At 37.3% G+C, this 12,814-nt stretch overlaps 1 protein-coding gene across 6 annotated transcripts in view; it reads left to right on the top strand.

The window, feature by feature from the left end:
- The window catches only part of U2SURP (U2 snRNP associated SURP domain containing), a 74,296-nt gene that overhangs the window by 53,193 nt on the left and 8,289 nt on the right, over nt 1-12,814 (top strand). For all 6 annotated transcript variants that reach the window (XM_084638594.1, XM_084638592.1, XM_084638597.1 and 3 more), the window contains exons 19-24: nt 94-216; nt 2,724-2,880; nt 3,371-3,466; nt 4,187-4,253; nt 7,136-7,298; nt 11,601-11,711. In XM_084638594.1, the coding sequence (XP_084494720.1) occupies nt 94-216; nt 2,724-2,880; nt 3,371-3,466; nt 4,187-4,253; nt 7,136-7,298; nt 11,601-11,711 (717 nt within the window). The remainder of the gene's footprint in view (nt 1-93; nt 217-2,723; nt 2,881-3,370; nt 3,467-4,186; nt 4,254-7,135; nt 7,299-11,600; nt 11,712-12,814) is intronic.

Raw genomic sequence — 12,814 nt, 5'->3', positions numbered from 1 at the left:
TAAAACTTTATAGTTTTATAGTGGTGTGCTATAAACTTCTGATAATTTTAAAATACCTCTTATTACAAAGTGCTAGTATTTTTCTATTTTTAGCAACGGGTAATGACATGCTTCAGAGCATGGGAAGACTGGGCGATTTATCCAGAACCCTTTTTGATCAAACTGCAGAATATTTTCTTGGGACTTGTAAATATTATAGAAGAAAAAGAAATAGAGGTAAGTGCTTGTCTTAACTAATGCTAAACCTTGATAATGGTGCAACTGGGTTGAAGCAACCAGAAAAAATTGCAAGGATTATTTTGGCACCCCTGATTGAGTGAGTGCTGCTGCTGTTTATGACAGGTTTGAAATTTATGAATTTTGATAAACTTGAGGTGTCTGTTGGCTGCTCAGGCGGCAGCTAAGAGAACTTCTTTCCATCTGTGCCCTGGAAGATAAATGTGACAGTTTCTTTCAGATATGGATGTTGCTACCATAATTCATGCCTTTGTCACTTTCAGACTAGATTACAGTAATGCAGTATATCATGGGGTTACATCCTGAGCTATTTGGAAACTGATGCTAGTGCAGAATGTAACAGGCCATTTACTTTGTACTCTAAGTACCTGGTAGAGCTGACTTGTGAATTTCCAGGTGGAATTTAAGGTGTTGGTATTAACCTTTTAAAGTCTCTCTTCGTCTGCCATAGTATCACAGTTGGAATTAGTGGAGCTACTTGAGCTGGAAGTATCTCAGTTTAAATGAGGGAACTGTTGGTATGTCATTATGCAGGATGGCCTCTGCAGTTTGCTTACCCCCACCTGGGTCTATCAGAGCCAGGAATTGCTTTTGTTTTTTTCCAGGAGAGGAAGTCTGAAGGATGTCTGTGTGAGGTGCAAAAAGAAAAGGAGTACTTGTGGCACCTTAGAGACTAACCAATTTATTTGAGCATGAGCTTTCGTGAGCTACAGCTCACTTCATCGGATGCATACCGTGGAAACTGCAGCAGACTTTATATACACACAGAGATCATAAAACAATACCTCCTCCCACCCCACTGTCCTGCTGGTAATAGCTTATCTAAAGTGATCATCAAGTTGGGCCATTTCCAGCACAAATCCAGGTTTTCTCACCCTCCACCCCCCCTCCCCCACAAACTCACTATCCTGCTGGTAATAGCTCATCCAAAGTGACAACTCTCTACACAATGTGCATGATAATCAAGGTGGGCCATTTCCAGCACAAATCCAGGTTTTCTCACCCCCCCACCCCCATACACACACAACTCACTCTCCTGCTGGTAATAGCTCATCCAAAGTGACCACTCTCCCTACAATGTGCATGGTAATCAAAGTGGGCCATGTCCAGCACAAATCCAGGCTCTCTCACCCCACCCCCCCTTTTTTCTTTTTTTTCCCGGGGACACACACACACACACACACACACACACACAAACTCACTCTCCTGCTGGCAATAGCTCATCCAAACTGACCACTCTCCAAGTTTAAATCCAAGTTTAACCAGAACGTCTTGGGGGGGGGGGGTAGGAAAAAACAAGGGGAAATAGGCTACCTTGCATAATGTCTTAGCCACTCCCAGTCTCTATTTAAGCCTAAATTAATAGTATCCAATTTGCAAATGAATTCCAATTCAGCAGTTTCTTGCTGGAGTCTGGATTTGAAGTTTTTTTGTTGTAGGATAGCGACCTTCATGTCTGTGATTGCGTGACCAGAGAGATTGAAGTGTTCTCCGACTGGTTTATGAATGATATAATTCTTGACATCTGATTTGTGTCCATTTATTCTTTTACATAGAGACTGTCCAGTTTGACCAATGTAAATGGTGAAACCTGTGTGAGGTGCCTGGATGTATAATTACAGTGGGATGCACTGTAGACTCCTAGTTGTTAGAACACCCAGAGCATGGGATGGGTCCTTACTGATGTTTTTTTATAATTAAATATATATATGTCCTAAATGAGGAAGATCAAATCACTTGGGGCTAGTAAACAAATACAGGGTAGGAACAAGTCTTTGCATTGCAGCACTGCCAAAATATAGTATACAGGAGTTGGTAACTGAAATATAAATGGAAAGTAGGATTGGTCTTATTGTATTGTGAATGCTAACAATAGAATCAAGAAAACATACAAGCCTGAAGGAAAGTGCTTGCTTGTGCTTACTGTAGTAGAAAGATTATTTAGGGATGGTTAATTATGTGAATATTGCTTTGTGTTGCTACCAAGGAGGGAGACTATTTGCCAGTTGCTCAGTTTAAAGTCTTTCAGGAAATCTTTCACGTATCTGAAGTCAGGTGCACAGCTGTGTGTCCTTCAGTAAATTAAAGCATTTGCCTCATGAGCCAAACCTGTACTTTATATATGTGTTTCATCGTCCTTTCCTTTGGATATGGATATTGCAGAACTCTTAAGTAATGTGTGGACAAATTCGAGCTTCCTAGTTTTGTGTGAGATAATTTAGTCACTTCTGTTGAAATTACACAGCAGTGTAAGGAGCAAATATCAGTTTAGAGTAATGTGCTAATATATGTGCTACCAGGAACACTTCGTTATTTTCTATTTAAGATGTGTTTGAAGCTATAACTTAAAAAAAAAAAAATCCAGAAAGTAAGTAAATGTTACCTGAAATGAATTAGAGAAATTAAAGTAAACAATTTAGATCACTCATTGCACAGCCCCTAGCTGAAGGAATTTAAGTATTTACCATAAATATATTTGCCTACAGGAAGTACCAGATGATCTCGATGGAGCTCCCATTGAGGAAGAGCTTGATGGTGCACCACTGGAAGATGTAGATGGAATTCCTATTGATGCTGCTCCGATAGATGATCTTGATGGAATCCCCATTAAATCACTTGATGATGATCTTGATGGTGTACCTTGTAAGTTCAACTTGTAATTTGGAATTCTAGGTTTCCTGATACAATGTACTTAATGCTGATATAGGAGCTTGACTTGAAGAAGTTAATAGCCTTGTTCCTCATTGTAAACTTGAATTTCAAAATGAAGTACACCTAAACATTGAGCAGCAACAAGGAATAAGACAGAGTATGTAACAAATAGAATGTTGAGTTGATGAGTGACTATTTTTAATCTTATGATCTCAACAAAATTAATTTATAATTTGTTGTTTTTAGATTGTAATCTCTTGGTGCAGGGACCATGACTCCCTAAATGTTTGTGCAATGCCTACTGTGGTGGGGCCCCAATCCTGATCCTTTTGGGTGTTAATAGTGATACAAATAATAAGTAAGATGGCACAAGGCACTTAAATATTTTATTAGACTGCAAATGCCCTAATAAAATTCAGAGTTTAAGATCTACTGAGAGAACTTTGGACAATGATTTTCTTAATATTTTTTTCCTCAACAGTGGATACTTCTGAAGAGTCTAAAAAGAATGAGCCCATATTCAAAGTTGCCCCTTCAAAATGGGAAGCAGTGGATGAAGCAGAATTGGAAGCTCAGGGTTAGTTTAAAAAAATGTTTAAAATTGAGGCACTTTTGTAAGTAAATTGGAAATTTAATGTTTTACTTGGCTGCTTTTCATGAACACTTGTAAGCAAGCTATCTAAAACTATTAATGCAGTTTAAATACCTTCAATGATAATCTCTTCCTTCAGCTATAACTTTCTGTGAAGTAAATTGAGCTTTGTTCTGCATGTTTTTCATACTTTAGTAACATGTCAACTTTAAAAATCTTCCAGTGCCTAACAAATAAATATTGGAAATCATTTAGTGATATACTACAGATTACCTATTCCCAAATCTTTATTCTAAGGATAAAATTTTTAAAGAACACCCAGAGTTGCATTTTCAAAAGTAATGTAAGTAGTTGGGCTCCTAAGTTCCATTGATTGGTTTTGAGACTTAGACTTATAATTACCTATATAATTTTTGTAAATGGGACTTAAGCTTCTGAAAGTTACTCAGGTGCTTTTGAAAATTTTACCCTAAGTTTGCTGTGTGTTGTCATTAAATAATAAATCAGAAATATATTTAACTATTCTGATGAAGTGCAGTTTTGAGTAAAGATGTAATTCGTTTCAATGAAGAGGGGATATTTGTAGTAAACACTGGATGCTACAGAGTTGTACATTTTGCATTTTTTAATTTTTACATATGACTGTCAAATTTCAGATGAAGTAACTTTTGTTTATCTTTAAAACTTTCTTATTTTTTCTTCCAGCTGTTACAACTTCTAAATGGGAGTTGTTTGACCAGCATGAAGAATCAGAAGAGGAAGAAAATCAAAAGTAAGGCTCTAAATGTTTCTAGTTTACCCATGTAGGCTTCTTAAAGTTAAGGGCTGCCTTATTGAAGTCTATGGCAAAACTCTTGTTGACTTCAGTTGGGCCAGGATTTTCATCCAAGCTGATGTAATAACTACCTTGGTGTAAGATTACAAATTCTAAACCCTTTTCGGGAATTTTTTGAAATTCAGATAATTTTGAAAAATTATTATCCCTCTGATTTAAGAATTCCCCAGTGCATTTGTATATACAGTAGTTCATTAGGTTACAACATTCCATATAACAGTAACGTGTGACTGGCAAACTAACAGCGTATTGATTTTAGTGTAAAGGTCCATTCCAAGCTTGGATTTTGGTAGCAAGGAAATGTCATCTTTATTGAATAAAGGCTATATTTAAAATATTTTTGTTTATGTAAACAGTACAGTTTTGTTTCTAGATTGCTTTGAAAGCAATATTTAACATCATATAACTTATTACAATTATAGTGTACATATGCATTTTTAACTGTGAGAGACATCATTTTAACTATTCTGCTTACCCTATGCCAGAGGTCCCCACTCTGTGGGGCATATCCCCCCTTGGGGGGTGTATGGAAGAACTTTAAGGGGGACGTGGCTGGGCCCAGGTCAGCCTCCATGGGGGTGCGGGAGTGGGGTGGGAGCGCGACCCAGCTCTGCTCCTGGCCCCACGCCCGGGATCCTGGCTGCCAGTCCCCTTACCCCTGTCCGCATTCACACGCCCACCCCCAAATCGTGGCCCTGCTCCTGGCCCTGGTTTGGGCGGGGAGCTTGGACAGGGTAAGTGGCGGGCGTGAGGTAAAAAGTTTGAGGACCACTGCCTTATGGCGTGTATTCTTTAGACCCTTCTTGTTTACAGTGTCACCTGAAAGTGAGAACAGGTGTTCTCATTGCACAGTTGTAGCCAGTGTTGCAAAATATTTATGTGCCAGATGTGATAAAGATTTATATGTCCCTTCAGAAGCAGTGCAGACCGACACGTGTTCATTTTCATTATCTGAGTCAGATGCCACCAGCAGAAGGTTGATTTTCTTTTTTGGTGGTTCGGGTTCTGTAGTTTTTGCATTGGACTGTTGCTCTTTTAAGACTTCTGAAAGCATGCTCCACACTTCATCCCTCTCAGATTTTTGAAGGCACTTCAGATTCTTAAACCTGTTGCTATCTTTAGAAATGTTACATTGGTACCTTTTGCATTTTGTGAAATCTGCAGTGAAAGTGTTCTTAAAATGAGGAACATGTGCTGGATCATCATCCAAGACTGCTATAACATGAAATATATGGCAGAATGCAGGTAAAACAGGGGACATACAATTCAAGGAGTTCAGTCACTGCTGGCTACAAATGTGCCATGCAAATACCTGTTCTCACTTTCTGGTGACATTGTAAATAAGAAGAGGGCAGCATTATCTCCTGTAAATGTAAACAAACTTGTTTGTCTTAGCTATTGGCTGAACAAGAAGTAGGACCGAGTGGACTTGTAGGCCCTGAACTTTTTACATTGTTTTGTTTTTGAGTGCAGTTATGTAACAAAAAAAAAATCTACATTTGTAAATTGCACTTTCACGACGGAGAGAGTGCACTACAGTATTTGTATGAGGTGAATTGAAAAATGCTATTTATTTTGTTTATCATTTTTACAGTGCAAATATTTGTAATAAAAAATAATATACACTTTGATTTCAATTACAACAAACAATACAATGTATTTGAAAATGTAGAAAAACATCCAAAATATTTAATAAATTTCAATTGGTATTCTATTATTTAACAGTGCAATTAAAACCGCAATTAATTGTGATTGATTTTTTTGAGTTAATCGTGTGAACTAACTGCAATTAATTGACAGCCCTAGTTAAAATCCGAATTAAAATTTGAAAAGAGGGAGAATATGAAAATGTAGATATGAGCAAGATTTTTAGCACTGCATACCTTTGTTAGTCATTGCTACATTCTGATTTGATCAGTTATTCTCTGTAATAATGTCAGTTGAACTCTTTCAAAAGGAGTTGTATTCAGTAACCCATTAGTGTCAAATAGTATATGTCTAATACTACCTGAAGTTTGACATGTGAGACTTGCATAGAGTCTAAAGGTTCTAGACCATCTAAAGGTTCACTTTCTACTTTGAATCAGAAGAGCAGGTGGTAGCTTTCCCAGATATATGATTTTCTTGATACTACGAGACCTCGTGCAGTGTTATAGTTTTTGAGAAGTCTCTGGTCTTTTGTTCTTTAAGTAGTTTGAGAGCATCAATAATAATAATTACAGCATCTTAGACTGCATTATGTGTTGAGCTGCAGCACTCTAGTGGCAAGTTTGGGAATACCATTATACAGTTAGATACTTCTGATGTCTGTTCCCAGGGCTGAGAGAAGAAATGTAAAAACAGAATACTTTTATTTTGTTTTGGAACTAACTACATTTGAAGAAGCAAAAATTGCATCACTTAGATCAATCCTGTAAATATTGTTGGGTCACCATTTTTAGCTTCATAATTATGAGAATAATTATGAACTAAGTGACTGAGTTCATATAGTTTTTGAAGCGCTTTGTTGGGATGCATTTAGTGTACAGTGTAAATAACTGAAGCTTAAATGTATGTTTTATATATTAAAAAAAAAGAGAGAGAGAAAGTATTAGGGTAGCTACCTCATGCACCTGGTCTGTCACACAGTACACCATTAAATTGCAAGTTTAGGTGTATCGGTTAGTAAGATTAACTTACCTAGAAATCTGCAGAAGTACAGACCTAAGACTGTAAGAAGTACAGACCTTTCAATAAGTAAGATTTGTAATGTTCAAGCAAATTATTGCATCAAGCAGATATCTGTATACTAATGGATTCTGTACTCTTGCCCTTTAAAGTCAAGAAGAAGAAAGCGAAGATGAGGAGGATACTCAGAGTTCTAAATCAGAAGAGCAGCATATGTATTCCAATCCCATCAAAGAAGAAATGCCTGAATCCAAGTCATCAGTCAAGTACTCTGAAATGAGTGAAGAAAAGCGTGCCAAACTCAGAGAGATTGAGGTCAGTGTGTTTAAAAAAAAATAAAAATAAAATAAATTGATTTATACCAGAAATATAATTGTTTTATATTTTGAATTAAATAACTCTAGTCCTGCAGTATGGATTCTCCTAAGTTCATTCTATTTTATAGAAGAGTTATATGTACTTAGGAATATCCACCCACAAAAATGCATTAAAGAATGAAAAATGTGGGCATGAAGGGTCACATGTGAAGTACAGCCCTATTCTTCAGTTCTGTTGTTTTGCTTTCCTTCCACTCCACCATCTGCCTCAGTTTGCTCCTTGATCCTCCTTCCCCTCTTCTGGCAAGTAGGCGTGACTCTTGGGCTATTCAGGGACTGTCAGGTCCCTTTGTGGCGCTGTCTCTAATTTTCCTGCTTCAAAGTTTCTTCTCTTTCCAGTTTTTCTTTCTGTCTATTACTGCAGATAGAACAAGTGCTAGAAGTTACTGCTCCAAGTACCAGGGCCACAAAGCAAGGGAAGCAGAGACCACCTAGGCAGGTGGGGAATTGAACTGATGATCTTAGTTCAGCATATAGTACTTGCTCCTTCTCTGTTCCTCCTCCAAGCGGAGTTGCAAGAATATCTGCTGAACTTGGGGAACACAGATTCTCTCCAGCCCCTATCCTCGCACACACCTGTAAGTGGCTGATTGGCTGAAGAGCTAAGTGGGAGTGGAACTAAAGATCCTTACTCAGCATGGGCTCAATCAGCAATGGGGGGCTTTTTGTTGCAGGTGCAATACAAAAATGCAAGACTTAAAACTGCACCATTCTCTCCAGCTTTTATTCAGTTTAAAGCTCTGTGAATTGGGCTGTGATACTTGAAAAACTGAGATCTCTAGTGCACCCAGACAATAAATAAAAATGACACTACAAGGCTGTTAAGCCATGTATTGTAGATTCAGCATCTTGTGGAGACAAAACATTATTTACGTTTTGGTTAATGTATTGTATGTGGCATTGCAACCGCTTACCCAACAATCACTACCAAAGCACTATTGTTATATACAACCAGTATATAAATATACTCCCACGATACCTTTAAAAGACATGAAGAAATAATATTTTGAGCATGCCAATTCTTAGTTTTTTCCGAATGTGCTTTGATATACACTGTTTAACAGCTCAGATTATTAAAATTAACAGGCCATAATTGAGCATTGTGCCCTCCAAGAGTTTGAAAATTTACCTGGTAAGAAGCAGTTCTGATAGATGAAATCTGAATAATTAAAAAATTTAAATAGAATTTATTTCTGATTCTGCTCTTGGTGGCAATAATCTTGCAAAAAAACCCAACAACAACCCCTCACCCACACACACATTATGCTAGTATAATGAAAGTTCATTTGTAAGCTAGCTTCCAATTTGCAGTAATATTTGTTGTATTACTGGTTTGTTGTTAAACTCTGTTCAGTATGGGTATTTGTAATGTACCAAACACCCTTGTGAATGTTGAAGCAAACTGCACGTTGGTTTACTATTTCACGTACTACTAATGTTAACATCATATTTTAGCAATGGTGCAATTTCAGCTAGCGCATGCATTTGAAATTTTTTTTTAAATGATCTCTTACTGTTTGTTCTTGGTGTTAGGTATATTGCCATTTGAATTTCAGACTTCTGAGGTCCTCAAAAAATCTTCATTTTTAGTTTTCAAAGCATCTCAAGAATTGTGTAGTAAAACTTAGATTTTGAACTTTCTGCTTCAGGTCACCACTGACAGAAAACAGTTGAAATTTGCTCCTGATCAGAAGTATATTAAGGCATATTACCATACTTTTCCCCCCTCTCACTCTCAGAAATGAACTTTGTAGCCTGACTTGAAAATAGTCTTCAGTAAAAATCCCCTCAAAACGATGATGTTTCTAAGCAGTTTTGCAGTCACTTTTCTGGACTCTGCCTTTTGGCCACTACTATGGACCATTGTTTCTTTCAAGACGTCCCTTGTTTAGTTGGCCATATTTAAGTTTTTCTCTCTGAATGAATCCACAGGCTGTTGAATTGTTAAGTCTGGTGCTTTAAGAGGCATCTTATATCTTCCCTATTTTAAACAAAATACTTTATGTTGCTGGTGCTGGCCTAGTTCTTGATGCTGGTTACAGTTTTGGGATGTTCCTCAAGCTACAGTAGAATCTCAGAGTTTTGAACACTAGAGTTGTTTGCAGAGACAAAAAACAAATATAGTACCGTGTAAAACATAAACTACAAAAAAAAAAAAAAAGGCAAAGCAGCATTTTTCTTCTGCATAGTAAAGTTTCAAAGCTGTATTCAATCAATGTTCATTTGTAAACTTTTGAAAGAATAACCATAAGGGTCTGTTGAGCATTACAAACACTTCAGAGTTGTGAACAACTTCCACTCCTGAGGTGTTTGTAACTCTGAGGTTCTGCTGTACTTGCAATCATGATTGGATTTTTGTTCTGGGGGAGAAAAGGAGAAAAATCCTTCGAGAAGCGGGAAATGTATACCTTATAAGCCTGCTTTTGTGAGGATGTCTGTCTGATAGGACTCTTTCCTCCACCTACCTTTTCTCAGAGTGTATTGAGGTACCTTTAAAAAGAAAAAAAAAAAGGATTTATTGCTCTACCTTTCTTTAAGGTACTGTTTTTTCAATCTTTTTTTATTTTTGTGATTGGCTTATTTTCTTTGGGGAGCCTTTGATTTCCACTCAGTAGCATTCCATGGGTAGCCCTTAGAATACATAGTGGCTTTTGTCCCGAGACCAGTACAGCCGGTAACCCAAAACCTTAAATTTGGCATTCTGCCTGTCTGATGCTAGGGAACATAAAACAGGAGTAAGAATCCTGCCAGAATATCTGCAGAGAAGTGTTTACAAGGTATTTTCTCCATATGCAATATGGCTGAGTTATTTTGCTCTAAGAACACTTAACTTTCCATTTTCTCAAAAAGAAAAGGAGGACTTGTGGCACCTTAGAGACTAACCAATTTATTTGAGCATAAGCTTTCGTGAGCTACAGCTCACTTCATTGGATGCATAACACGGCTGCTGCAGACTAACACGGCTGTTACTCTGAAACCTTTCCATTTTCTGACTCTTAACTCATGCTGGCACCTTAAAGACTGATAGATTAATTTGGGCATAAGCTTTCATGGGTAAAACACCACTTCTTCAGAGGCATCTTGTAACCCACGAAAGCTTATGCCCAAATAAATCTGCTAGTCTTTAAGGTGCCACCAGACTCGTTGTTTTTGTGGATACAGACTAACATGGCTACCCCCTGATACTTAACTCATGTTAACATTTCTTTGCTTTAATAAATATATTTTTTGAAAAAGGTGGCTTTTTGAGGAAAAATAAGTGGGTGACTTTTAATATCTAAGTGGACTGTAGAGACAGCAACAAATGTTTATAGATACTGGAAGACATAATGTAAATAGTGCACAAATCAGTAATGAAGCAGGTAAATAAAAGCAGGAAGCATAGAGCATAGTCAGTTGGAAGAGGGCTTAATGATTCAGTGCTGCTTATATGCAGAAACTGAATAGTGTTAAATTAAGGCTTTAGAAAAAGGTGAGAAGTTGGAGTAAAGTTTTATGGTTTGAATCAGTTTGATGGAAAGTTTAATGTGCAGAGACAAAAATGAAGTTCCTCACAGGAAAAATCACAAAGACTCCCTGGCTACTACTGTGACTCGTGGTGGAGGTACCATCACAGTAAGGACAACATTACTTATAGCAGTGCTACTGAGCTGAATGTCACTACTGTAATGGGCAGTGAATGAAAGAATATTTACATCATTAAAATAATCCCTCTTGAAAGTGAGTTAGTTTACCAAAAAATCCCAGAAGAAAAGGATAATTTTGGCTTGTGTATCACAAACACTTCATTTCGGTCAGGTAGAATTCGGGGTTAAATGAAAAAAGACAATTTCTAAGAAAACCTGCAAATGAGAGATTGAAATGGTATGGTAAGACACCCAGAGTAAACTTTCATTTGCAAGAAATATGTAGGCAGTGTTCCGAGAGAGATTTTAGGTTGTAGCAGAATCAAATGATGGACACTAACTGAGTAGAATAACTGTAAACAAATCTCAGTCTTCATTTAGTTCTTAAGTATGTAAACGGTTGCATGAGACTAAGGTCAAATACACAATTTCACCACTTTGATGTTGATGTCCTTTCATATGTGACACTTGTACATTTAATATTGTGAGAACAAAATACCCAAATAATTCGTTTCAACCAAGTTTCATTTTAAGCCAAATTGTCTGTCTAATTGTCTGTTGGATAACTAAGTCCAATAAAAATGTATTTGAAATGGTGGTTATTAATTTTGCAGCTTAAGGTGATGAAATTTCAAGATGAATTGGAGTCTGGAAAAAGACCCAAGAAACCAGGCCAGAGTTTTCAGGAACAGGTTGAACACTATAGAGACAAACTTCTTCAGAGGGTAAGAAATGTTCTTTATATATTCAATACTGATTCTAGATTTCAGATGTAGTGTTGCACTAAGGCAATGTATTCACAAATGCATTTAGTTGACATTCTACTGTATTGTTAAATTAAGTGTTTCAATCCAAGTGCTTTCTCCAGAATGGATACCTTTTTACTTTCCAAAGTATATAACTCATATTTCTCAGTTCATCATGATTTGGTTCCTTGCCATCAGAATGTGTTGAGAAGAAAACACGCAACAGTTAAAGCTCTAACAGTAAATTTATTTTGGGGAAAAAACAATGCATAGAAAAAGTGCTGCCGAAAATAGCTTGTAGCGAATGAGTCAAGAAGTTTGAGAGTCACTTATGGACCTTATTGAGTATATAAAACAAGGTAGACTGGCTTGAGTGGAAACAAATCTTCAGTTTACACTTAAAGATTTTTGACTGTTCCGTTGGTAAATTGATAAAAACTTCATTTTGTGAAATGCTTTCAAATAGCGAGAGAGAGAATGGCATTCAGGACACACATTACTCAGAACTCTTCTAGTTTCCCTACACCTCAGTTTGTTCTAGCTAGCTCCAGCTTGGTGCTTAAACCCCAGAATGAATCATTCTGCAACATTACCACTACCATTAGTCTTCTGTGGCCTCCAGAGCCAGCTCAGAAGAAAGTGGTATCTTACAGAATTTTTAAAATATATCCAAAACAATATAAAAATTGAACTTCTCAAAACCATGGCAAGTAAATGAAAAACACTTTTAACCTGAGTTTCTCTGGTCTGACTTCGTAGTTTGAGTTCTAGTAATGGTGGTTGTCAGGCTATCTGGGGTGGCTCACGAGCGTAAATACCAACTTCAGGGCAGACTGTGAGGAAGCAGTGCACAGACCCCAAATAGGGTGCAAGCCCTATACTTAGAGTTCATCAGGAGTTCATACGTGACACTTGATTGAAGTGCTATAACAGCCTTAACATGGAGTCGCAGATGGTCCCCTTGGGTACTCAGCCTGTCTTGCCACTTGGGCAAGCTTACACCAAAAATCACAATAATATTCGGTTTACTCCCAGTTCCAAAGGACCAGTCACTTACCCCAGGTCAGCTGCACCCTAGATCT

The sequence above is a fragment of the Lepidochelys olivacea genome, assembly GCF_965140295.1.
Source record: "Lepidochelys olivacea isolate rLepOli2 genome assembly, chromosome: 9".
Classification (NCBI taxonomy): Eukaryota; Metazoa; Chordata; order Testudines; family Cheloniidae; genus Lepidochelys; species Lepidochelys olivacea.
The sequence above is the reverse complement of the archived record's forward strand: the minus strand, read 5'-3'. Positions and strand labels throughout refer to the sequence as shown.